This window comes from Delphinus delphis, chromosome 2, assembly GCF_949987515.2.
Source record: "Delphinus delphis chromosome 2, mDelDel1.2, whole genome shotgun sequence".
NCBI lineage: Eukaryota > Metazoa > Chordata > Mammalia > Artiodactyla > Delphinidae > Delphinus > Delphinus delphis.
The window spans coordinates 11,043,192-11,069,871 of record NC_082684.1 but is presented as its reverse complement, the minus strand read 5'-3'; the positions used below and the strand labels follow the sequence as shown (position 1 = coordinate 11,069,871).

The following is a 26,680-nucleotide window of genomic DNA, read 5'->3' as shown; positions in this document are numbered from 1 at the left end:
CCCGCCCTGAAGCTCGCAGAGCAGAGAAGGTCAAGTGCGTGAAATAGCACGACGTAAAGAACACTAGAAGGTGGGTCTGCACTAAAACTGCTCCTGCCAACAGGGGTACAGCTGCATGAGATCCTCCCATCATAGTCTCCGGACATAGATTTGGGAGAGGACAGATGACCCTCCTTTCCGGCAAAGACACAAACCTCCTTGGCGCTCCTTCCTGCCACATGCAAATCCCTGCCTGTCCTCTTTAGGCTTCGCCACACAAGATGAACAAGACTCTGGCCCCAGTAAGTACCAGGCAAAGCCCACCTGTATTGGGCATTTACTGGATACCAAGTACAGTGTCAGGTGCTTTTCATGATCGTCTCATTGAGTCCTCCCGAATGCCCTTTGAGGTGGGTATGAATACCTTCACTTTACAGATGAGGAAACAGAGGTATGCCTTTCTCAAGGAGCATTGCCATGCAATCACAACACAAATAAATACCTCATGCCATTGCTCCTACTTGTAATTACCAGGTCCTACTGCCCCCTCCAAATCACAGCGGCAAAGGATCAGCACCACAGAAGGCCGGAGATGATGTAGTGGAAATTCAGAGGAATTCATGACCAGCCTGGCAATCTGGGATGGCTTCATGGAGGAGGAGCCAGAATTTGAAGGATGGGGGACTTTGACAAGTGAAGCCCGTGAAAAGGACATTCCAGGAGGAGCAGAGGCTTAGAGGTGGGAAAAATGGGGAAGGTTCTGGGCCCTTGGAGCCAGCCTCTTATGCTCATGTACTGGGGAAGTGGGGAAGTGAGGGAGAGAGGGGATGAGAAAGGTGGGCACATTGTAGAGAGTAAAATGGGGTCAACCTGCGAGAGCTCTCTGGGTCTGACCAGCCTGAGAAAGGCCAGGCCATGAGTCACAGGGGCCACAGAGCCCAGGCCCAAAGTTTGGGGGTGTCCAGCACCCAGGTGCCCAGGTCCTTTCCTGGAGGACAAGACACCCCTCTCCAAACCTGTGAAGTCATAACAGCCATCCCCCGACCCCCCCCCCCCCAACCCAGACACCTGGAGGCCAGGCAGAGGCGGAGCAGGTAGAGGAGAGCAGATTCATTCCAGAAAGAACACGCTTACACCCAGCCAGGGCGCGGCCCCTACAGAGACTGTTCACATTTGCAGCTCCATCTCAGCTTGAAAACTGGCTGAACTCTTTGGAAGCTTTCTTTCTCTTCTAACTAGACTTTAGGGAGCTCAGGAAGATGTCTGATTAGTTACAGACTAAAGAGATCACATTTTCCCTGCTCATTTGAGCCCCAGTTGAGGAAAGTTTCCATATACTGAGATTCTGGGTAAGATTGTGTTTTTGTTTAAAAGTTTCAATAGTAAAAATATATTTTAAAATCTTCTTTTAATGGCCTACATTGTCCAATCTCTTCATTGAGTGAGGAATCAGTGGCCTAGAGAGGGCCTGGATGTCACCTGAGGCCACACAGCAGTGAGCGGCAGAGTCTAGAGCCAGCCTGGGGCTCAGGGTTGCCTGTGAACTCCAGCTCAGCGCTCCTTGCACATGCCAGCGCTGGCTTGGGTTGGAGCTGCTGTGGCCTGGGGAGAGAAGGAGATGGGCCAAAGGCCCAGGGCTTAGTATGGCCCAGCATGAGGGTTCCTAGAAGCCCTCCTTCTGGAAGCCCCAGATGCCTCAGATGTGGGCTTGACCAGGGTTAAGCCTGAGACCAGGCCCCAGGCAATGCCCTCGCAGGCCCTTCCCGGCTCTCCTCAGCAAAGACACCTCGCCCACACCTGCAGGGGCCACACCTGGCTCAGTCATTCCTCCAGCGAGTGAAGCCTACCTAACACAGTCTGGACCAAGCACTGGATGAGGAGTCAGAAGTCTGGGATCCACCCCAGCTGAGCCTCTTCCTAGCTGAGTAGCACTGCGCTGTGCCTGTCACCTCTCTAGCTTCCTTGGCTGTAAAAACACAGAGCAGAAACTCTCCAAGTGCAAAAAGAGGCACTGGGAGTACACAACCCCTGCAAACACGGGCATTGTTCCTCAGCAGAGCAAATTCAAACCCGGCTCTGGAGTCAGGCCGCCTGGGATTGAATCCCACTGTGTGCTGGGTCAATGTGGGCAAGTAGCTTAATTTCCCTGTGTCCCAGTTTCCTTGTCTGTAAAACAAGGATAATAGGACCTACCGCCATAAACTAGTTGCGAGAAAATTAAGATAATATAGTTTGAGAGTTTTGTTTTTTTTTTGCGGTACGCGGGCCTCTCACTGCTGTGGCCTCTCCCGTTGCAGAGCACAGGCTCCGGAAGCACAGGCTCAGCGGCCATGGCTCACAGGCCCAGCCGCTCCGCGGCATGTGGGATCTTCCCGGACCGGGGCACGAACCCGTGTCCCCTGCATTGGCAGGCGGACTCTCAACCACTGCGCCACCAGGGAAGCCCAGTTTGAGAGTTTTGGATGATGCTGGATACACAGTAAGTACTCAGTAAAAATTAGCTTTTATTATTATGGCTCTTTGAGTCTTGATTGACCCCAAACTCCCCAACTAGTAAATGATATGCACTTGAAAGATACAGATGTTTGTCTATTCAAGAGCCTAGCCTGGTGCCTGGGGCAGGGGGGTGAGAGTGTGGTGTGGAATTACTTAATACATGCTCCAGGAAGTATTAATACTTATAAAAGGGCCGCATACAATTCACCCAGAGCACCGTCTTCCAGCGGTCAAGGGCTGGTGAATGAATGAATCTCTGAACGATACATATTCCTCTGTTTGACGTTCAGCAATAATGAGCTCGTATGCAGGGTGAGTCACCAAGCGTGGTTCACGGTCTGTGCCTTGTATATAGCCGTACAATTCCACAGGCACAGAATCAAAGATCCTGGAAATTCATTCATTCCACAAACATTAATTGGGTGCATGGCAACCTACTGATTCAGGAGTTGGAAGGGTGTAAAATATTATTTTGAAGCTACACATGCAGGCAGGTAACTTCATGTTATTGGACACGTGTTCCCTAAGCGCCTGTCCTCTGGTCTTGAGCAAACTATACTTATATGACCTGGTTTATGAATTAATGAGGGCCAGCTAATCTTTCAGAATTCAATTTGCGGTTTTGGTCAAAAGCCCTTCAGCCTTTACAACCTGTCTTCCTGGGTTGGGCTAACTCCTTTGCCAGTTAAAAGGTTTCTGTGTCTTTAAAAGGAGGCGGTACCCTGTCAAGTGTGCCCCAAAGGATAGGCTGGAGGCTCGTGAAGTTCCACCCGCTTTCTGTGACGTCCTGTGACCTGGCTTCTGATTGTCCGCCTCAGACGTCAATCGAGGGGCGTGTGTCTTGCTGGGACACAGTGGTGGTCTAACCTCTGGTTTGCGGAGCGGTCGGGTGTATTCTCCGCTCGCCCCCACGCCTTCGAGGACCCCGCCGCCCGACCCAACGGCGGAGCCCGCCAGTGGTTCCCGGGGCGCCCTCCCGCACCGATCCCTCCTCTCTGGGGCGGGACCTGGCCCGACGGCTCCGGTCACTATGGTCAGTGGTCGTAACGGGGAAGCGGGGAAGGAGGAGTGGGAAGGGGGGCTCGGTAGGCGGGGTCGCCGCCTGGGCGCATGTGCACTCGCGGGACTGGGGGTCGGGAGCGAGGCTCGGCCGCCGCCGTCAGACCTGACGCGTTCGGACACCCCAGGAATACGGGGGGCCCAGTCCTTCCTTGGAAGGACCCCGTGGACGGCCAGCGACGGAGACCCAGCCCGGCTCCCAGGCCTCCCGCCCCGGCGCGTTCGTCCCGGCTGTCCCCGAGTGCCGCTCGACGGTGGGCACCCGGAGGCTCCAGGGCTAAGGGTCGCTTCCCTTTTGTTAAGTAGACCTCCAGTCGGCAGCTCACGGCCCCAGCCATCCGAGGGCTCAGCCATGAGAGACCTCCCACTGCCAAGCCCCAAGAGTGGACCTGGGGAGTGCAAGGGTGTCCGACATCCTCTCCGACCTACACGTCAACAGAAGGTCTTTGGAGTTAGGACCCACGTGGAGAGGCTGTCTCAGGTTGTGAGACACGTGAATTAGGGGTCCCGGCAAAGCAAAGACTAGAGGAACCCCTGAATTAGAAGGCAGAAAGGGCCCTAGAGACCCTCTGAGCCAGGCCAACCGGGTCTTGGTCAACTGGGGCCACTGAGGCCCAGACAGGGAGGGGGCCGGGACTGATCGTGGTAGACTTGGACCTGAACCCAAGCCTCTGGACTCCCAGTCCAGTGCTCTACATCAGTCCATCTTGGGGGCAAGGGTAGGCGGGGGACAGGCACTCTGCAGAGGACTGGGTGTGATGAGTGCCTAAAACTCTTCAACTCTGAGCCCCCCTGCTCCAGGGAGCTTGTAGAGTATAAGGACTGGTGGCCTGGCTTGTGGTCACACAGCCCTGAGTTCAAATCTCACCTCCATCCCTTGGAAGGCCAAGAGGCTTTGGTTGGTCGCTTCCCATCCCCGGCACTATTTTTCACGTCTGTATACTGGGCTGCTGTGAGCACCACGTGAGGTGATGCGAGTGGATCAGTTGGCTCAGATAACTGGGCACGGCTTTCCCTGTGAAAACAGCGTCCTGCAAATGTGCATGCACGGGTGCCTGGTTTTTCGTGCTCGGCCTCCTCCCTCCCATGTCTGGGCAGAGGAATGGGTCACCACTGCAGGCTGCCGCTGGCTTGCGGCACAGGTCAGAAACTGTTCACGGTCTGACACATTCTGACTGTGGTGTGGGCAGCCAGGTCATCTGCGCTGGCCTGTCCTAGACAAACCAGCCTGCTGCTGGGTGTGGCTGAGGGCTTCTGGGGCATCTGGAAGCACCAGCTTCCTGCTTCTACCCAGTACCTAAGGGTTTACCTGGCTCTGCTGCTCCTGGAAGAGGACCCAGGTGTTTCTGCATCGCCCGCTAGGGAGTGGCCAGAGCTGAGGTAATAATGGGTTTAGCCACCCTGGAGCCGAGGCTGGCGGGGCTTCCAGCCACCACTGGGTAGCTGAGAGCATGGCAGGGGTGATGAGGGCTGGGACCTGAACTTCTGGCCTTCGTGCTGCACAGTAAGGCCTCTGACTCCATCCTCACGTCTGCCCTGGACTCACAAGACCGGAAGTCAGAGGGCAGATGGAGTCAGAGCATCAGCCCTCAGCCTGTGAGGGGTGGCGTGGCTGCCTTGGAGAGGGATGAAGTTGTTAACTCACAAAATAGGACGTCTGCCGGGGAATCCTGGGAGGGTGGGGGCGGCAGAGGCAGTGCACGGTGTGTTCTCTTCTGTTCACCCAGCACTTATTGAGCACCTACTGTTTGGCAGGTACCGTGCTGGGCCCTTTGGTGGTTTTCTGAGTCTGTGTGGTGTAGATGGAGGTGAGTGTGTGTGTGGTGGGCAGAGGAGAATGTCTTTGGAGAATACGGTGTTTTCTTTCTGTGCTCGTTTCAAAGTCACGGGGCTAAGCTTGATGAAGGGTCCCAGGTAGAAGACACAGAACGCCTTGGGAATGCAGGGGCCAGGGTGAGGACAAAGCCTGGGGCTGCCACTGGCAGAGGTTGTAGGTAGTGAGGGGTCTCATGCTCACTCAAAGGGCATTTAACATTCAGTGAAGAATGAGGGTCGGATGTGAATAGCAAAACCACAGGGCCCTTCTGTGCTTTGTTCTTTGGTTTGTCAAACAAGCCCCAGTAGGTACCCTAGTCCAGCCCCATGCTGGGCACTGATGAGAAAGACAAGGGGCTTGCCCACTCTTAGGAGCTTACTGCCTGTTGGACAAGGCAGAGCTGGACACAAGCAATTCTTGAGCTACTGGTCATGACCTAAGACACCTGACCGTGGGCTTGGGGAGCACAGCAGGGGGCCATGCACTCTGAGGGAGTGGGGAGTGTTGAGGAAGGCTTCACAAAGGAGTCTTTTGAATGGGGTATTGAAGGATGTATAGGAGTTTTCAGGAAGGATTTGGGGAAGAGTGTATTCCGGTCAGGGTGGGACAGTGTGCTTACAGGCCTGTAAACATGGTTAAGAGTGGGATATGCTGGGAGAGGTGAGCGGTCTGTATGGATGCAGGGAGCTTGGGGGAGGGAGGAGAGATGAGTTTAGAAAAGCAGGTGGGGTCAGAATGTGCCATGAAGGGCTTCGCGTGCTGCACCGTGGGCTTTGGACTTTATTCTGCAGGTGTGGCTGGGGAGGGGCGAGGACCGTAACATATTTTTGACAAATAAGAGATGGTTGCTTTGGATGCCGTCTGGCAATGGAGTGGACAGAGGGTTGGAAGTGGCCAGGCTGGAGTCGGAGGCCAGCGCATGCATCTGTTCACTCATCTGCTCGTTATCCATTCGGGGGCATTACTGTGTGGCGGGCACTGGGGAATCTAGTCATGACAGGCAGGCAGAGTCCCTGCCCTCATGGAGTTGACATTCTCGTGGAGGGTGACAGACAGCGTGCAAGTAAATGAGTGAACCTACATGTCAGAGAGCTCTACAGACATAAAACAAGTCAAGGCAGTAGGGGTGGGGAAGGGGCAACCTTCACAGGGTGGTCAGGGAAGGAGGTTGCGCCATCTGAGTCACGTAAAGAGGCGAGAGTCATTCCGTGCAGAGGCACAGCATGTGCAAAGGCCCTGAGGTGTCTTGGGGGAACACAAGGAGGGTCACTGTGACTGGAGCTCACGAGAGTGAGGGGAGCAAGGCCGGATGGGGTAGGACCTGGGTGGTTGTCATCCAGAGGTTGAGTCTTCTCCCATGTGAAGGAAGCCACTGGAGGGAACTGGGAAAGGGCATGTCCTCATCTGCTTCACATGGTAGGAGCCTGTGCTGGCTGCTGTGGAGGATGGTGGGGCTGGGGGCTGGGAGTGGGAGCCAGGAGGTCAGTTGGGCAGACACGTGGTGCAGCCTCCCTGAGGGCAGATGGTGGCAGCTCTGGACGGACACAGGAGCTGAGCTGACGGAAGAAGGGGGAGGAGTAGAAGAGGCCTCCCCGGTCTTTGGCATGAGCTCTGTCTGGATGGAGGAGCTTTTGAGGATCTGGTGACACCTGGAGGGGATGCAGGGGTGGAGAGAGAAAGCAGTTAGGGGCACAGTAATTCTGGGATCTTGGTCAGACATCCTGGTGGCTGGTGGTGTTTGAGGCCGGAGCTCTAGGGAGAAGTCAGGGCGGGAGATCTGAGGGTCCCTTAGGAGGATGTATGAGTCCAGGGTCAAATGAGAGAGGGCCAGCATCTGACTTCGGGGTCTCTGCAAGGCCAGCCAATAACTGTGACCCAAGGCGGGTAGGGGTCCAGATGCAGAGTCTTCTCTGTTTCCTGAACTGAACTGCAGAGATGGGGGAATGTGGGTGGTAGGCTGAGTAACAGTGCCCCGAAGACACCCACATCCTAATCCCCAGAACCTGTGACTAGGGTACCTCACGTGGCAACAGGGGCTTTGCAGTTGTGATGAATTAAGGGTCCTGAAATGGGCAGAGTACCCTGGGGTACCCAGGTGGGCCCAATGATGTAACCACAAGGGTCCTTATAAGGAAGAGGCAGGAGGCTGGGAGTGAGGAGACGTGACAGTGGGAGGGAGGGATCATGAAGAAATGCAGGCAGCTTCTAGAAACCAAAAAAGGTAAGGGAGTGGCTTCTCCCCGTGAAATGTAAGATAATAAACCTTGTTTTAAATCACTGAGTTTGTACTAGTTGCTGTTTGTACAGCAGCAATAGGAAGCAATTCAGGACACTAGGTCTCCCCTGAATCTTGGGCCTCCAAATGTTTTTGATCACTCATCAATAAAAATGTTTGATTATCCCATATGTCGGTATATTATACATCATACCCTGAAGGAGACATTTAAAAAACCATTTCCTTCCAGCCCCTGCAAACAGCCCCCTGTGGAGACCCCAGCCCCAAGCACGCAAGGCCAGGTTTGGAGCCACGGGGCGCCTCTAGAAGTGGCAGGGACCTTCTGAGGGGAGGTGGTTGGCTGCGTTCTAGGCCCTGGCCCTCTGGTGGTGAGGCTGCAGGCTCTGGCCTCTGCCATGGAGCAGTTGGTAGCTTGAGGTCAGGCCACGCGGTGCGTTGTGGCTTCTCGGGGCTGGGCCTGGTTCACGAGGCTGACTCATGGCCCGGGGTCAGCACACCAGCAGAGCAGCCTCAGAGGGAGGTCCGGCAGGCTAACGGCTGGCCTTGCCCGCCGGGGCCCAGGGTGGGCCCAGGAGAGGCCCACCAGCACCTCAGAGCCTTGGTTGGGGGTGCACACAGAGGCACCCAAGGGTACGTTATGGGGGATTTGTAGGCAGACGCATGAGCCCAAGGCCGGGCTGCTAAGGAGCCATCAGGAAGTGATGATAGGGCCCACGAGGGCCAGGTGGGTTCTCTTTGTGGAGAGTTGGGGCAGAAAGGCACCCAGGTCTGTTGAATACCTTTGATGTGCTGGGTGACCAGCATCGAAGTTTCTCCCTGGATTGCCTCACTGTGTGACCTCGGGCAAAGAGCTTGACCTTTCTGGGCTTCAGTTTCCATTTGTAAAACAGAGCTACTGCGAGGCCTAAGTGAGATCATCCCCAGCGCCTGGCATACGGTGACCTCCCGGCAAAGGTAACTTAAGTCATTCAACAAGTGGTTACTTAGTGCCTTCCGGGGGCCCGCTGCTGTTCCAGGCACTCGGAGTACTGTGATAAAAGTGACAAAGGACCCTGTCCTTGTGGTACTTCATTCTCCTGTTGTTTCGCCTCTCGTGAAAGCTCAGAGAAGCTGGATTCAAACTCTGAAGTGAACCATATCTGTTCCAAGAGGGGCCCACGGAGAACTCACAGGAGGGGCAGGGGTTTGGTTTGGGTCACAGGTCATGTCATGGGTCAGACCTTTACGGCCTGCAGGACTAAGCTGCCAGGGCCCAGTCCTTGCAGTGTGGCCCTCCCCACCCTGCAGCTCCCTGCCACCCCACCGTCTGCTGGGGGACCCTGGAGATGCTCGCACAGTGCTGGGCACGTGGGGTTCCCGTGGGCAGGGGGCGCAGCAGCTTCGGGGATGGGAGCTCCTGCATTGCCCTGGCAGTGGGACCTCACTCTGGCTCTGCTTGGTCACTTCCTTACCGGAAGCTTTCAGGGCTTCAGATGCCACACCAGTGGGGCAGGATCCATGGATTGGGGTATATGGATGGGGCGGGGGGCGGGGTATATGGATGAGAGATGGGGATCGAGTGCGGGGTCAGCAGCACTATTGTAGGTGGTTCCGTGCTGGCTCTGATGATCGGAGAAACATTCTTCTCTCACTTTGAAATATCTTCCTTGACTCAATAGCTCAAAGCTGTTTCCAAGCGGAGGTGCTCTCTGCCTGGCTTAGTTAATTAGCATCTATTTGCAAACCAGCAGTTTAAGGCTAAAATCCTTTAGGATTAGGTAACCTGATTAGGTCTGACAGGACGTTGTCAGGCGAGGCCTGTCCTTTTTCCATAACATCCTGGAAATTTGGGGCCATGATTTAAAAAAACAAACCACCACTTAGAGTCAGCCAAGGTCAAACCCAGAGTATTGTACCTGCTTTATGGGCCCGTATACTGAGGCTGTTCTTCCGGGGCTGTGGCCAGGGTCGTGCCGATGGGGAGGGGCCGGGGACCACCCGGGCTGACTTGGGTCACTCTGGGCTGCCAGGCAGGGACTTAAAGGAGCCAAAGCAGAAACCCACTCCACTCACCCCTCCCAGTGGCGCCAGTAAACACACCTGGGACCACGAGGGGGCGCTGGAGCTAACTCACAGCTCCATCACAGGGCAGGGCAACCAACCTGGGAGCCATTTGTCAGGAGGAGTGGCTCTTAAATAGTATTGAGTGAAGGAAAAAAAAGCCGCGATATCTATAGAATAATTTGTATGCATATTTAAAACACGTGCATACATAAAACAGCTCTGTATTTTAAAAAAGACGCACATTCCACTTACATGAGGTCCCTAGGATAGGCACATTCATGGAGACAGAAAGCAGAGTGGTGGTTGCCAGGGGCCGGGCCGTGTGGAGATGAGGGGTAGGGAATGGGGAGTTAGGGTTTCACGGGTAGAGTTTCAGCTGGGGATGATGAAAAAGTTCTGGAAAGGACGGTAGTGGTTGCACAGCGATGTGAATGTGCTTAATGCCACGGAACTGCACGCTTCAAATTGGTTATGATGGTATATTTTGTGTTATGTATGTTTTACAACAATTTTAAAAAGGCAGATACGTATGGAAAGACGTACCATAGGGAATACCTGTAGAGGGTGGGGGGATGGCGGGATGGGAACAGCGATCAGGGATGAAGGGGGAAAAGGTGACAGAATGCCTTGCAGAGGCCGGTGCTCACAGTGGGTCTCTGGAACCCTGCGTGTGACGAGCTTGGCTCTCAGCGACCCAGAGCCCCCCACCCCCCGCCCCCAAACTGCTGTTTAATATTTTTCTTTTAAGTTGACTTTTAAATAGCCTAAGATATGACTATGGCAAGGGGAAAAGCTAGGGAGGCTTCCCTGAGTGAGGCCCATTTCCCCTTCCTGACCCACCTTTAACATTCTCATTTTGCCTGGTGATGGCGGGCTTTCTAACATCTTAAATACTTATCTCTACATATGTAAGATTAATTCCTTATACTCCTTTCCACTCACCCAGCGATACCTTCTCAGAAACTGCCCATCAAATAGAACTGATTCTATGCATCCTCCCACACCATTTGCCGTCTTTTTTGGGGGGCACTATGCATCCTCCCACACCATTTGCCGTCTTTTTTGGGGGGCACTATGCATCCTCCCACACCATTTGCCGTCTTTTCTGGGGGGCACTCCAAGCGCGAGCAGCGTTCAATACAGCTGCGCTGCTTTTTAATCACCCATTGTTTAAAAAGACCCAAACCATAATTTTAAGTCTGCTGTGGGTGAAAACAGGACTTTTTGTTGGTGAGATAGGTAAATAATGGGACTTTGGAGTGAAAGGAGACGGCGGGTGGGTGAGTGCGTGAGATGGGCATTGTCGAGTGGGGACACGTGCTGTTTCTGGATAGCACCTGTTTGTCATCCCGCCTTACCCTCGGGTCAGCAGAGGTGGATTTGTAAATTCTGAAACTCATGGGATCCCGTGGCTATTCGCTTTATGAGCACACCGTATGAGTGCAAAATTAACTGTACACCAGCCATTGGTATTTATTATGCCAATAATGTGAGTCTTCCATGACTTAGAATAGGTCCAAACATGTTCACTTTTTATAACTATGCCAATGAAGTTAGTAAGTTAATAAGTTTTGGACTTCCCTGGCGGTGCAGTGGTTAAGACTCTGCTTCCTACTGCAGGGGGCGCGGGTTCGATCCCTGGTCGGGGAAGATCCTGCATGCTGCGAGGCATGGCCAAAAAGTTTTTAAAAAGTTAACAAGTTTTGTTTTAAGTTAAAAAAATTGCAAATGAAAATGGAAGATTTTATGCTCCAAGTCAGAGGCCTTCTCACCCTTCAAAAGAGGCTAGCACAGTGGAAAGGAGTTAAAGGTACACTGGAAGCCTGCTTTCTCCTTGGTACAATTAGAAGGTTTGAAGAAAGTTGAAAAGAGATTAAGTTTTGCTCCCAATGGCGCCAATGTCTTCTAACCCCCATGTCCAGACATCACCTATAAATGATCTCTCACTCCACCTGTGATGAGCAGCCCTCAGACTGGGGGATCCTGCCGTAGGCACCGAGGTCCGGGGCTGAGCACTCTGCCTGTAATGGATGGAGGGGGAACTGCAGGGGCCCAGCCTGAAGGTGAGAAGGCCCCAGGCTGCCCTGCACACAGTGTTCCTTTGAGGCCTAGCAGCCTTGGTCCCTCTAGAGCTCCTGGACTCTGAGCTCTGTCTGCTCAGCAGTTTGGCTTGGTAGAATTTCCATGGGCTTCAGAGTCAGGCAGATCTGCAGCACACCTCTTCCTGGCACAAGGGACCCAACCTTGTCAGTAGAGTGGGTTTAGTAATTGTCAGTCGGGATTAAATGAAATAGCGGGAATATGTAAGCCTCAGTCCTAGAGCTTGGCCACACAGCTGGTGTACAGTAATGGCACCCATTATTATTTCATACATCTTGGGCTTAGGGTAGCAGCAGATCATCAAACCATCCTCCACGCGTTGGCTTTCAACCTCATGGTCACAGGATGGCTGCTGGAATGCAGACGTTGCATCAGTATTAAGTCAGGAAGAAGGAGGAGGCGGACGCGCTGCCTCTGTTCTTTACATCCCAAACCAAAAGCCTTCCCCAAAGCCCCCAGCAGATTTTTTGTGAGTCCAGTTGGCCAGCCCCGGTCACTTGGCTGCCCACAGCTGCAAGGGAGGCTAGGGAAATCAGTAAGGAGGAGGTTAGGGTTATCATGACTTAGCCCAGGCATTTTCCATCACCTTGCCCAGAGTAAAACAGGAATCCTGTCTGTAGGGAAGAAATGGGTAATGGCTGATGGGAAAGCAGCCCGTAGCATCTGCCCCAGGATGGTTATTTGATTCCTCCTGATGGCTCTCCCCTGCTCTGCCAGCCTGCCGCTGTGGTGTCAGAGCAGAAGTGAGGAAGGAGCCTGAGACTGACTGAATTTTGCAACAAAGATTGGGTACAGAAGAGAAGCTTCCGGAAACAACACCTAGAATCCCTTCGCCCACCCACAAGCATTTGCACGCTCTCTTCCTTCTTTTAGAAATACTTTTCCTGCTGTTTTTAGGGACAACATTCATCTTCTCACTGTTTGGCTTTCGTCTGGGAAGATGCCCGGGCGTCCCACATCTCGGGAGGGCATGTTTGGGGCCACCAGAAAGGGAGAAAAAGGAACAAAGCATGAGTTCAAGGGAGGGCCCAAGCCTGATTCAGATGGGCTGGGGCAACCAGGGAGGCTTCACCGGGGAGATGGCTTTTATTCATTCATTTAACAAACATCTCATCCCCTGCTCTGCTTCGGGCCCTGTGAGGGGCCCTGGGGAATCAAGTGAATGGAAGGTCTCAGATGGTTTGACAGCTGCCCGCTGGCAAGGGAGGCCCGCGTGACTTTGGAGCCTTTGAGGGCTGAGAGCTTCCAGGCCCCCCAGAAATGCCGCTTCCCAGTCACAGAGCCTGGATGCCGAGTACAGGAATTAGAGCCAAAGAAGCTCATTGTCAGACAGAAGTTTAGGGTCTGTCCAGGCTGGAGACCAGGTAAGCCTAGAAGTCCCTTACACCTCATTGTACGATTCTGGGGGCCAGCTCTCTGCTTCCGGTGGTGAGCTCTGGAGAATCTCATCATCAAAATCCAACCCATTTCTCCAGATGGGAAGGGGTTTGTAACACCGAAGGCTCCTTTTCAAGCACTGCGGTATTAGGTGGAGGCCACTGTCTAGTCAGTGAGGAGGCTGAGAGGCCGCCCGGTGACAGCTGTCAAAAATGATGGCCGGAGACTTTTCCTCTAGTGGGTTCCCGGCCGTTGGTTTGCTAAGTGCAGCTGGGCCCGGCAGGTGCTGAAGGGTCGGGGTCGTGGACCCCCGCCAGGTCTCAGCAGCGCGGAGGTGCAGGCTGTGGCCGAGGGCCGCGCTCCGCCGCGGGGCCCCCGCCCCTGTCCCCGGCCCGGCCGCGGCCTCGCAGTTCACCCTGTTGGTGACGCGCCCCCGTGGAGGGCAGGACGAGGCTGTGGCCGAGGGCGCCCTGCGGCAGGCTCCGGCCCTGGGGGGCAGCGCCCGGGCCGCCCGATCGGTACCTGTGCCAAGTGGCGGGGGGGATGGTGAGGGGCGGGAGAAGACGAGGCAGACCTGCTGGACACTTCGGACCCCCCGGGGGGAGGTGAGAGCACGGCTAGTCTGGAGGATCTGGAGGACGAGGGGACCCACTCTGGGGGAGAGGGCGGCAGCGGGGGAGCCCGGAGACGGGGCAGCGGCGAGGGCAGCGTGAGCAAGACCTGCACCTACGAGGGCTGCAGCCAGACCCCCAGCCAGGTGGCCAAGCAGCGCAAGCCGTGGATGTGCAAGAAGCACTGCAACCAGATGGACGAGGATAAGTACAAGAAGCAGAAAAGCCACCAGGCCCCGAACTGCGGTGGGGCCGCCCAGCCTGGTGGCGCAGGAAACGTCAAACTCGAGGAAAGTGCAGGTAATACAGTCTCCACTGTTAAACAGAGAACAGGATCTTTTGGGGGTCGACCTGCAAGACCTACTGTTTTAGAACAAGTGTTAAGTCAGAAAAGACGGTCATTACTAAGAAGTCCAGAAGTGGTGCAGTTTTCACAGAAACGGCAGCAACTCCTAATTCAGCAAGTTTTGGAGCAAAGACAACAGCGGTTTCCAGGAACATCAGTGTGAGGGAATTTATCAAGAAGTCCTACACGTTTTTTATCTTATTGTAGTGGATGGACATATTTTTATACTAAAGATAAATGGGGTAAGATTTGCCGGTAGAAGGTAAACAGTCATTTTCCTATGAATGTGTGTGCGTTTGGGGACAAATACGTATTGCACATTGTGCATCTATGACCCTGTTTCTGTTCTGCTATATTTGTTCATTTGTTTTTTTAGATTCCACACATAAGTGATATCATGTAATATTTGTCTTTCTCTGTTTTCACTTCACTTAGTTTGATAATCTCTAGGTCCATCCATGTTGCTGCAAACGGCAGTATTTCATTCTTTTTCTATGGCCGAATAATTTTCCACTGCATATATATACCACATCTTCTTTTGCATATATATACCACATCTTCTTTATCCATTGATCTGTTGATGGGCACTTGGGTTGCTTCCATATCTTGGTTATTGTAAATAATGCTGCAGGGAACATAGGGGTGCATATATCTTTTCTAATTAGTGCTTTTGTTTTCTTTGGATAAATACCCAGAAGTGGAATTGCTGGGTCATATGGTAGTTCTATTTTTAGTTTTTCTGAGGAATCTCCATACTGTTTTCCATAATGGCTACACCAATTTACATTCCCACCAATGGTGCACAAGTGTTCACTTTCCCTCACCGATACTTGTTATTTGTTGTCTTTTTGATAATGGCCTTTCTGACAGATGTGAGGTGATACCTCACTGTGGTTTTTTTGTTTTGTTTTTTGCGGTACACGGGCCTCTCACTGTTGTGGCCTCTCCCATGGCGGAGCACAGGCTCCGGACGCACAGGCTCAGCGGCCATGGCTCACGGGCCCAGCCGCTCCGCGGCATGTGGGATCTTTCCCGGACCGGGGCACGAACCCATGTCCCCTGCATCGGCAGGCGGACTCTCAACCACTGCGCCACCAGGGAAGCCCCTCACTGTGGTTTTGATTAGCACTTCCCTGATGATTAGTGATGCTGAAAATCTTTTCATGGGCCTGTTGGTCATCTGTATGTCTTCTTTGGAAAAATGTCTATTCAGATCCTCTGCCCGTTTTTTAATTGGGTTGTTTGTGCTTTTGATGTTGAGTTGTATATCTTCTTTATATATTTTGGATATTAACCCCTTGTTCAGATATATTATTTGCAAATATCTTCTCCCATTCAGTAGATGGCCTTTTCCTTTTGTTGAAAGTTTCCCTTGCTGTGCAAAAGCTTTTTAGTTTGATGTAGTCTCATTTGTTTGTTTCTGCTTTTGTTTTCCTTGCCTGAGGAGACATATCCAAAAAATGTTACTAAGACCAATGTCAAACAGCCTACTGCCTATGTTTTCTTCTAGCAAAGTTTAATGGTTTCAGGCCTTACATTTAAATCTTTAAACCATTTTGAATTTATTTTTGTGCACTGAGGTATTATGTTCTATAAAACGTATCAGTTTGGAAGTTACAAGTTGATACCCCTGTATGGTGGGCCTGACCCTGGCTCCCTGCCCGCCGGGGACCATGGCGTCTGGGATACTAGTCACACACCCGGAGGTGCTTCTGTCAGGGGGAGATAACATTCACTGTGTCCTGCAGCCAGCAGTTCAGAGGCTTTCTGTTGGTGAAAGCCCAACAGCTGCTTTTGAAAATTGTTACAGCTTCGCTCCTTTTTCTGTCTTTCAGAGTGAAGCATCTTTCAACCTAATATCAGAAAAATGTGACACTCTGTCAATTCTTCGGGATCATCCTGAAAACAGGATTTACCAGAGGAAAATCCAGGTAAGGCAGAGGGTCAGAAGAAGGGGAGCCTAGATGAAATGGGCTGGAGTTGGGAGCAGAGAAAGAGGTGACACTTTGAGGGTAAAAAAGGCTTCGCATTTGGACCAGGTTCCTGGGCAAATTAAAGGGCTCCCAGAATATTGTGATGTTGGGCATTTGCCTTAATGAGAAATCCTTTCGCTGCAAAGAGAAAAAAAAATAGCACTTTTGTTTTTAAAAAGCTAGGCACTCTCCTAAGTGTTTCCTTTCTCCCTGAGACCTCAGTACAACATTGCAAGGTCAGAACTTCTATTACCCACGTTTTACAGCTGAGGGAAACGAGGCACAGAAGTTAAATGGCAAGCACACGGCCCTACTGCTAGTGCGTGGAGGAGCTGGCATTTAGACCAGCAGGCCGACCTCATAAAAGTCGTCTTTGTAACCGCCCTGCAAGGGCATCTCTCAGGAGGGAAAGCCCACTCCAGCCGGGCTATGAAAAAGTGGGGGTAGGGTTGCTGGAAGGATGCATGGACAGTCACAGAACAAGAAGGAGCCTGGGCGCTCCCCTGGTGCCCCCTTTTCACCTCTCGGCTTCCCGCCAGGACAGGAGCAAAGGCTGGGTGGCACACTGACTCTCGTGTCCCCTGAAACCCCCTCGGGAGCTGAGATGGAGTTTTCAAGGAGCGCATCCTTCCCTACGGCCTGCCTCTGGTGGGCCCTGTCAGCTCCACTCTGGTGGGACCCCTTGAAAACCAGCTCTGCTGTCAGAACCCTGATGGTAGGCAGGCCCGGGAGGCAGCCATGGGGACTCCGGGCCGTTTCAGAGGGAAGCTGACAGCCAGGAGCAGAGCCGGAGCGGGTGGCATGGGGAGGCCACACCTCCCAAGAAACCCTTTGAAGGACTGGCCAGACTGCTTGGAGAAGGCTGAGGAGGCCCTTCCTACCGACTCTGCAGCCTCCTGGCCCACCTCACAGGCATGCCCACCCTCACTGCCCCACCATGCACGCCGCTGCACCTCCTCTCAGTGCCATTCCTCCAGGAAGTCTTCCTGGACTGCTGAAGTCTGATGTAGATGCCACTGCTCCGTGGCACCCCGGCGCTTCCCCTGTCCTCCTGTCACGATCATCTGACTGTCCATCTCACCTCAGACTGTAGGCTCCCGAGGGCAGGGCCGTGGGACCCCCCCCCCCAACCCCGTTCGTGCTCAGTGTCTGACACAGGACACACTCTGAGTAGTTTTATTTTTGTGGGATGAGAGTTGGGACACCGTGAAGGGCAGCCAGTCTGAGAGGAGGGAGCAGGTGTTACGTGGGGGAGGCAGGGGCCCCGGCCCTGACGGGACACGACGGGGGTGCTGTTGGTGCAGACACCCACATTTCCTCTGCCCCCCGCAGGAACTCAGCAAAAGGTTCACTGCGATCCGCAAGACCAAGGGGGATGGGAACTGCTTCTACCGGGCCTTGGGCTACTCCTACCTGGAATCTCTGCTGGGGAAGAGCAGGGAGATACTCAAGTGAGTGGGGCACAGGGGATGCTGGGTGGGCTGCCAAGGGGCCAGCTGGGGAGGGACAGTGACCTAGCGGGCACTCTCAGCCCTCCGGTCTCAGTGCGCTTAGGCAAGTCGCGTTGGGTGCGTTCTCGAAGACTCACTGCAAGGAGAACACAAAGAAGCGTTGCCCCATTGTTCTGGATGATCTCGCTGACCTTGAGTAACCCAGGGGTCCACCTGGTCAGCCTGGATCCAGAGTTGATGCTGTCCAAGGTCCCTCTGTCCCGCAGCTGCTGCCCGTAGTAGCGATCCTCCCTTAGACCCTCGGGTTTTGGCTTAGCTCGAGGCTTCTCATACTTCATCATTTGTGCAACCCCCCTGGGATCTTCTTCAGATGCAGATTCCAGTTCAGTAGCTCTAGGGCGGGGGATTCCGCATTTCTCACAAGCTCCCAGAGAAGCCGCCCCTGCCGCTGGGCCTCGGACCATGCTGGGGAGCAAGGAGCTGAGAGCTGCTTCTTGTCCTTGGAGGTCTCACAGCCCTTACAGGATTGGATGAAGACCCCGGGCTTCCTTGTCAGACACCCTTCCCCACATACCCTGGGAAAGAGTGCAGAGTGGCCACAGGTCACAGAGCCCCTGTGGTTGCACCGTGGACTCCGGCACCAGAACTCCTTCGCCGAGGCAGGTTTCTACCCTGCCTTCCGTCCGGGGCCCCCTTGCTCCTGCAGCCATCGCCCAACTGGGTGCCACACGCAGACTGTGTTGTGGGCCCTGGGGATGCAGCAGCAAACGAGAGACAAAACACCCTGCCTGTGGAGCTGGCATCCTGACCGGAAAAGAGGGACAGTGGATACGAAGCGTACTTGATGTGTCAGACGGTGATAAGCGTTGTGGGAAGAAAACTCAGGCAGGACAGGAGGCCAGGTTGTCCAGGGGTAGAGGCTGCAGTTTTAAGTAGGGGTTGGAGAGGTGGCGGGGGCAGGCGGGGTGGGGCCTCACGGGCCTTTTTAAGGACCTTGAATGTCGGCCTGAATGACATGGAGCCACAGAGGGTTCAAGGGAGCAAGGGGCCTGATGTGCGGCCTGCTGCGCGCAGGATAAGTGCGGCGGCGCGCAGCCAGGGAGCAGCAGGGGACGTGCTCCGGAGAGCCCAGAGGAGGGGTGGTGACGGTGGCCTGAGCAGGTGGAGGTCGATCGCAGAGCCCTGCAGGGGGGCGCCAACAGGATTCACTCGTGGCTGGAGCGGGGTGTGTGAGCAGAGAGAGGAGTCGAGGATGGGTGCCTGGGGTTTGGCCTGAGAGTTAAAAAAGCAGGAGCTCCATGTTGCTAAGTCTGAAATCCCCGTGAGCCATCCAAGTGGGGTCCAGTGGGAAGTACCAGGAGGGTGTTGCCCCATTTTACAGATGAGTAAACCGAGCTTCGGAAAGGTTAAGTGACTTGCCCAAGGTCCCACTAAAGCTGGCGTGTGGCTGAGAGGGCCTGTGCTCCAAGTCCTGACTCCGTCCTTCTCCTCCCTCACCTCGTCGGGGCGGGAGTCCTGCCCTGGGTGTTCGTCCCTCGCTTGACTGGGTCTGTGTGTCGCCGTCTCTGTGTCCCCAGGGCTGGCACGGCGGGGCCCGCAGTCGTTGGTGAGGAATGAGTGGGGGGATGCGGCGGGGGCTCAGGAGTGTGTGGCCAGGGAGGGGAAGGGTGTGAAGGTAGGAAAGCTGGGAACAGAGCTGTGCACATTCACAGCCTCACAGAACAGTGGCCAGAGGGGCCCTCCCAGCACCTCTCGTGGAGGCCTGTTACCATCACCCATGCCATGCGAAAGGGGAGCCTATGGCCCAAAGCCGGAGAGCGACTTAGCAGCAGGGCTGCGGCTCCCAGCACAGCACTCCTTCCTACACCTGCCCTGGCCAAACCGGGCTCAGATACGCCGGCCGGCCCAGCCTTTGGTGGTTTGCCTTTCGGCAGAAGCACCTCACCTTCCAGGTAGATGGTTCCACTTCACACACACCACCCTCCCCTCACCTCCCCTGTCCCACAAGTCACCTAAGCCTCCCAGGCCTTTCTCATTGTGCCTTTAGTCCCTCGTGAAAACCCTAGAGTCTGGTCTCCCCTCCCAGGGGACAGGCTGCGGTTACGCCCGTGCCAGCTGGTCCCCCAGAGCCTCTCCACTTGGTCCTTCCTGCGGGGGATGTACCCCCTTCTGTGGCCCAATCACTTGGACTGTATCTCATCTCTGCTGCTGAACTCTGTGTCCTGGGGCAGCTCCTCGCCATCCCCAAGGGGACCAGGACAGGTCCCAGATGGGGCCGTGCCAGTGGGGGGCCTGCAGTGGGAGCACTAACAAAGCAGGGGTCCCTGGACCAGGTCTCGAGGGATGGTCAGTGCTGGCAGAAGTTTAGTGGCTGTTTGGCCGGGAGGCCTGATTTGTGGTGCGAGTTGATTTCTGTAGTATAAATACTCGTCATGATTTTTTTTTTCCAAGCTACCATCATGGGGTCACTGAACAGGGAGTTGGGAAGAGATACGTAACACATGCTGTAGTCCAAATCATATTGCCACCATCCACGCCCAGTAGACAAAGATTACCTCGAGAGCATAGATTATAATTTGTGTTTTAAAGTTATTTAAGTTTACATAACTTGATTCTTAAATAATGGCTGCTTAACACCTGGATGGCAAAATGCGTAAATTTAACAACTAGCTCTTGTGAGCAGGTACAAACCAGCGCTAGCACACCTCTGAGAAGAGCATCCCTGGCTAAGGGGACAGTGGAGGCTAAGGGGTGAAAACGCAAATGGGTAGTGACTGTGGGGTGTGAGGGAAGCTGTGAGACTTGACCAGAGATGAGGCTGCTGAGCTCGGCAGGGGCCCTTCCAGGACACCTGTGCTGAGGAGCTGTGTCCTGAGGGAGAAGGCTGTGGCAGGTCACTCTAAGGTCCCTGTGGAGAGGGGACCAGGAGTGAGGGAAGGCTGGGTGTGGCCCAGGCCAGAGATGGTGTTGACACACCAGGAACCATGGGGACAGGAAGGAGGGACAGAGTCAACAGACCTTCGAAAGGTAGAATCAATGTATCTGGGAGTGGGTGGTGATTACCTCAATTTCCTCATCTGTGAAATGGGTATACTACCCACCTCCCATGACTGTACAGGGGAGGACGGAACAAATCAGTGTGTGGTCCACGTGGAAGTGCTTTGAAAAGTAGAAAAGTCCTACTAGAAAAAAAGTCCTAGTAGAAAAATGACACGTACCCTCTCAGGTGTGTATGGGGTTGGTGGGTGAGTGGGATGACAGCTGATGTCACAGCAGCGCCCCCTGCAGTTCCTTGTAAGTACCAGTCTTTCCCCTCCAGGTTCAAAGAGCGTGTACTGCAGACCCCAAACGACCTTCTGGCTGCTGGCTTCGAGGAGCACAAGTTCCAAAACTTCTTTAATGCTGTGAGTTAACCTGGGCACGACAGCTGAGGGGCCAGGTCCTCCCTCGCTGGCAGAGCAGACAGGAGCGGGCACTGGCCGGAGTCCCCTCACCGCCCAGGGCTCTGTGGTTGCGCCCCTCTGGCTCCTCCCAGCTGGGGAAGGGCTGAGGGTTGCTTCCTGCTTGTGGGGACATCGAGGGAACAGGGAGCCCAGGGCCCTGCCGTCTCTCTGGGAGGAGGTACCTCCTTTGGGGCACTAGCTCTCAGGCTGGAAACTTCCCCCAGCCTCCTTCCGCCCCTCCCCTCTCCACCCCATTCCCCGGACCCCACTAGTGAAGGCGGTGGGGTTGGAAGACTGTCAGTTCTGAATCTGTAAATAAGAATTGCAACCACAGCAATGAGGAGGGAGACTAACCGCTGCTCCTTAGACGTGACTCCGGGCTGAGGGACTCACTACAGAATCTCTCTAACCCTGTTACCGAGCTTTGGCGGGATCTGATTGATTGATTTTGGCGCCTCAACTTGAGGATTTGAAGATGGAAATGCCCGTGGAGGGAGGGGCGGGGCTTGCCCGTCCCCTGGCTGAGGGCCCAAGGGCTGCAGTTTTACAGTGTGGTAGAGCTCGTGGAGAAGGACAGCTCCGTGTCCAGCCTGCTGAAGGTGTTCAACGACCAGAGCTCCTCGGACCAAATCGTGCAGTTCCTGCGCCTGCTCACGTCAGCCTTCATCAGGAACCGCGGAGACTTCTTCCGACATTTCATCGATGAGGAGATGGACATCAAAGACTTCTGCACTCATGTAGGTCCTCGGGGCCCAGGCTTTGGGGACTCGGCCTCTGGCCCTGGGCTCCGCTCTCATCCCTCTCTCCGTAGGAGACTTTAGCACCAGCATTCCCTAACCAGGGGACCTGGATGTCATGTCTACATTGCAATTCAAAGAGCACTAGGTTAGCAAGCCGGAACACATCCTCCTTCTGCCCAAACTGTGTGGCTTTGGGCAAGTCACTTTCCCTCTCTGGGCCTCAGATTTCTCATCTGAGGAATAAGGGCTTTGGACTAGACTGTTCACAAAATTACAGAGTAGCAACCCCAGAGCTTAAGCACTGCGCCACCAGGGAAGTCCTTCCCAGGCCTTCTTCTTGCCCGGCAGTCATCAGCAGGAGCTAAGTGGCAGCTGCCCTGGTTATTGGGACTCAGTAGGCAGCTTGTGTCTCCACTGACTCAGCCACTCGCTCACCCAGCCCTCTGTAAGCACGTAAGCTTGAAATCCCTTTATGATAAAGTCCCTTTCTGCTGAGATTGACTTTGTGCATTAGGAAGCCCAAGCTGAAAAACTCCTGCCCCCCTTTCCAGATTCTTCCAAGTAGTGTCCTCTTCTCACAACTAGGGGGTCCAGAATCAAAAAGATCTAGATTCAAGCCTTGCAACTGTGGCAATGTCTATCTGTTACCTCCTCAGCGAGCCTGCGTTTCCTCCTCTGGAAAATGCAGATGTCAACATCTGCCTCACAGGTTGTTGTGGAGATTATTTCCCAGCGCAGAGGTTTTGACCTAGGACCACGAAAGCCAGGGTTGGACCTCTCACTTGTCCTCTGCCAGGCCTCCATCCTCAACTGGGTTGTTTTTTCATTGTGACCTTTGCAGGAAGTAGAGCCCATGGCCACGGAGTGTGACCACATCCAGATCACGGCCCTGTCCCAGGCACTGAACATTGCCCTGCAGGTGGAGTATGTGGACGAAATGGACACGGCCCTGAACCACCACGTGTTCCCCGAGTGTGCCGTCCCTTCCGTTTACCTGCTCTATAAAACGTCCCACTACAACATCCTTTATACAGCCGATAAACGTTGATTAATTTTAGACCATGCAGTGGAGCCTGTCACCTAAAGGGACTGCGTTTTTTCTTTTTTCTTTTTTTTTTTTTTGCGGTACGCGGGCCTCTCACTGCTGTGGCCTCTCCCGCTGCGGAGTACAGGCTCCGCACGCGCAGGCTCAGCGGCCATGGCTCACGGGCCCAGCCGCTCCACGGCATGTGGGATCTTCCCGGACCGGGGCACGAACCCACGTCCCCTGCATCGGCAGGCGGACTCTCAACCACTGCGCCACCAGGGAAGCCCTACGGGACTGCATTCTGAATGGAACATTGCAGCTTTTCAATTTTTCTAAGCGATTTAGACTATAGTTAGAAAATGTGCAGCCTTTTGGGCAAAGTCACTGGGAATAAGGTCTACTCACTATGGACTGGTGGTAACTTGGCGATATTTTTAATATTTATCTTCATGGAGGATCAAATGTTTTCTAACTCTGGGCTAGGAAGCCATATGCCCTGGCTCTACCCCAGTTCTGAGACCTTGCATAGGATACCTCCTCTCTCTGGGCCCAATTCTTCATCTGGAGGAGGTTCCTGCCAGTGTTGACATTCCATTGTGGTATAAAAATGGGGTCCTCTGGTTTATTTTCACCAGGGGCAGTGCCTCTCTGTAGGAGAAGAAAAGCCCAAGATCAGCTGTCTTGAGTGACTTACCAGTTCTATAAAAAATCAAGTCCAGTCAGCTGTTGGACTGGACTTGGGCACACGGTGAATTGAGGCCAATTTGAATGCGAGGGCTTCAGTGTACTTCCAAGCATTCATGACTGTTTTCTTACCCCTAACTTGAGGAAAAAGATACTTTTATGCCAAAGTCTAGAAAGAGGCCTGTAGCCATCAGCGTGAAGCCCGAGTTGTCGGGCCCCTCTATCTCCCTCAGGGCCAGGACTGCCTGCTTTCTGGCGGGCAGCCCTGCAGGGTTCTGCCGCCAGCCCCACCTGGACAGACACTGAGAAAGCCTAAGGTCTGGGGCCAAGAAGGTGTCTCATCGTCCCCAACACATCCTGGAAGTAGAACATGGATCCTCAGCCAGGTGGAGACATCGATCAGCACGTGCAGCCGTAGACGCCAGCTGAGCAGCACACACAAGGTGTTTTGAGGCTGTCTTTGGCTTCCTCTCCCCTTCCCCCGCTTCTGTTTGGCTTACGGGCTGGCTAGAGGTTAGTGGGAAAGGACAGAGATAAGCCGAGGAGACTGGCCGTGGGGAGATCACCTCTGGGGAAACCGCCTGGTAGCCAAGAGCCCTGGCGCTTGCCAGTCTCCCTGTTCATCCACCTGGACTTATGCCCCTTAATAACCTCCTCACCTTGCTGCCTCAGGATCTCGAGGAGCCCTGGCTGGGCTGGGGCGCTGCCAGCAAGCTCTCTTCCTCTGGGAAGAAATGGAGAATGCAAGGGCGTGGAACTGCCTTCCTTAATCGAAGGCCTCACAGGTTCCATTCTGCAGGGGTTTGTTAGAACCTGTTGGTGCTGCAGTGTCAGGCTGTGGTGTCTGCCGACAGGCAAACTGTGCACCAGGAGGACTGGGTGACAGACCGCTCCCAACCCTTGTATGCAAATGTCAGATTGGTATCAGTCTTCCGCCTTTGTGAAAACTGATGTCAGGGTCCTTTTAATGCCAGGCAGGGACCCAGGTTCCCATACTGCCCTTGGCTGGAACTTGGACCCCAAGGGCTCAAGCTAAGTGACTGTCACTTTTTCACAGGAATGTAAAGCTGACCCTGATCTCTGATCACTGGACAGGAGTGCTGTGACAAGTACACTGTAAGAGTGGGGTAACATGTTACATGTTTTGTGAGTATCACGATCCCTGTTTCCAAACTGAAGGACACTGAGCTGAATCTTGGCTGCTCTGAGCAGTTGTGAGATGGGTCCTGGGCCTCCAGCTGGGCTCTCGAGCACAGTATAATCAGCACTGGCGGCCACTTAACTGCATTTGTAGTTTGTGTAGCATTCACAAAAGCAAAGCTTTCTCTTTGGCAGACAGGCTGGAGAAATTCCCCCTGAGGTGTGTCTGTGCTGTGTTTCCAGGCCGGAGAGCCTGCCAGTGCTCATGTGGGACCCTCTTCCCAAGAGAGATCCTATCAGTTTAGAATCAGAATGCCCAAGAGAGGCAGGCTGTTTTCATGACCTTCCTCTCTGCTCTCCCGTTTTTCATAAAACCATTGGGCAAATCCAAACCACTGCTCTCTTCCCTTCACATCTGCCCTCAGATCTTGTCTCTGAAGGGAAAGCACTATGGAGGAAAGGAGTGGCAGAATTCAGAGAAGCTTTAAGTAACAAATGTAAAACCCAGTCACCCGTGGACACTGCCCTGCTTATGTACCGCAGCCAGTCACACCCGCAATCACACTTCCTGGGTAATTCTTCACCCGCCCCACAAAGCCTTCTCTTTGCAGACCAAAAGCTGGAAGGAAGGTTGCTTTCAGAGTTTGTCTTTACAACTGCACGTGTTACCTTCCTTCCAAAGGGAACTTTACAAACCAGTGCGAATATCTGGCAACAAAAACCACTGTCTTTGCTTTTGGTTCCTACTTTAAGCACAGAGTGGCTCTGCAGCCAGGCTGCCTGGGTTCAGATCTTCAGCTTTGCCACTAACTAGTTATATGACCTTGGCCAAGTCCCTTCACCTCCAAGTTCCAGTTCCCACATTAGTGGAATGGAGACAACACGTCACAGAATTATCGGTTCAAGTGGAACAAGATTACATGTGAAAACAATCGCAAGACCTGGCGCCTAGCGAGCGCCCTACAAGTGGGATGCTTCCCCCCACGGACCCTTCCCAGCGGGCTGCGGCAGAACACTGCAAGATGGGAAAACACGCCACCTTGGCAGTGGCACTGTGGTTTCCCAAACAGGGAAGAAGTCTAAGGACCAAACGCATTCCCGTGCTGAGCGGAAATAGGGGCAGGGGCTGTGGCTCAGTAAATGGTTCCCCAGGGGCCCCTTGTCCCGTGGGACGTAGGCCAGGCCCACAGCTTCCTCGGGCAATGGGTAAAAACATTTTCCTAGCATTAAAATGGTTTCCATGACAACTGTTCGTCCTGGCTTCTTAATAGTTGGTACCTGGTATGCACCAAAAATCAACACTGCTATCCTATGGGGCTTGTACGTGTGAGTGGACTAGCACGGGTAGGAGTGTCCTTGTTTAGTGAAAGGTCCAGACACTCTGGAAACTCTGTCCTTGGGCTGGGCTGGAGGTGCCAAAGGAACCACAGGCCTCACCAAAGCTTCACCTCATCAGGTCAGACAGCAAAACTGTCAGGGAGGCTGGCCCTATCTTTTAAAACCTAGCTCTTTAACATGTTACCCCACAAAAAGGAATTTGCTGTTAGAGGGCAAGGACATTAGTGGCTCTGTTTGGCCTGTGCCAAGTATCCTCAGGCCTCTCATGGCCCAGGTGCTGCTAAGGGACCCTGACCCTGCGTATACTTCCACTGTATCATTTGGAAAATGGAGAGCCCCCCTGCCATCCTCTGATAGCTGTCACTCAGGAGCTTCACAGACTAGGGCTGTTTTCTTCTGCATTCTCCTCTCCCAGTCACTGGTGACACTGGGGAGACAGGCTCTGGCAACACTGCTGACTTTTAAAACCAAAGCAGTTTTCTGAACTTCCCTTGGGCCTACAAGGAAATACCCAAGGTTCTTATCCCAGCTCTGCCACTTGACTGCCGTGTGACCCTGAGCACGTCTTAGCCACTCACAGTGAGCTTTCTCAACTGCAAAAGAGGGTACTCTAAGACTCATGTCCCAGGGCCTTGACGGAAAACCAGATGACAATCGAAGTAGATAAAAATACCTAACCAACACTCAGTGATACCTGAATCTGAGTTTAGGCCAACTACCCTGTTGCAGTTGCCCACAGGGACCGAGGGAACACAGCTGCCAACCATGAGGCCAAGGGAACGTCTGTTTAGAAGCCCAGACTTAGCTGTGCAGAAATCAGT

General features: G+C 53.8%; 1 protein-coding gene and 1 pseudogene across 2 annotated transcripts; both read left to right on the top strand.

The window, feature by feature from the left end:
• The first annotated feature begins 3,319 nt into the window (after nt 1-3,319).
• OTUB2 (OTU deubiquitinase, ubiquitin aldehyde binding 2) lies at nt 3,320-25,760 on the top strand. Of its 2 annotated transcripts, XR_009518299.1 has the most exons (7): nt 3,320-3,508; nt 15,899-15,994; nt 17,369-17,487; nt 20,807-20,891; nt 21,473-21,667; nt 22,512-23,824; nt 24,439-25,760. XR_009518299.1 is itself a non-coding variant. In XM_060003998.1 (6 exons), the coding sequence occupies exons 1-6, from the start codon at nt 3,506-3,508 to the stop codon at nt 22,716-22,718; spliced, it is 705 nt and encodes a 234-aa protein (XP_059859981.1). In that variant the 5' UTR covers nt 3,320-3,505; the 3' UTR covers nt 22,719-25,760. The 2 variants fall into 2 exon arrangements, 1 of the variants encoding a protein (XP_059859981.1); XM_060003998.1 differs by having other exon boundaries at nt 22,512-25,760.
• LOC132421154 (regulatory factor X-associated protein pseudogene) lies at nt 5,337-14,226 on the top strand (annotated as a pseudogene).
• Nucleotides 25,761-26,680: the final 920 nt, after the last annotated feature.

Excerpts from the sequence above, each read along its gene's own strand:
- OTUB2 (XM_060003998.1), top strand. Across the intron at positions 15,995-17,368 it reads TTTACCAGAGGAAAATCCAG|GAACTCAGCAAAAGGTTCAC; the intron begins GTAAGGCAGAGG and ends TGCCCCCCGCAG. Across the intron at positions 21,668-22,511 it reads TCAAAGACTTCTGCACTCAT|GAAGTAGAGCCCATGGCCAC; the intron begins GTAGGTCCTCGG and ends TGACCTTTGCAG.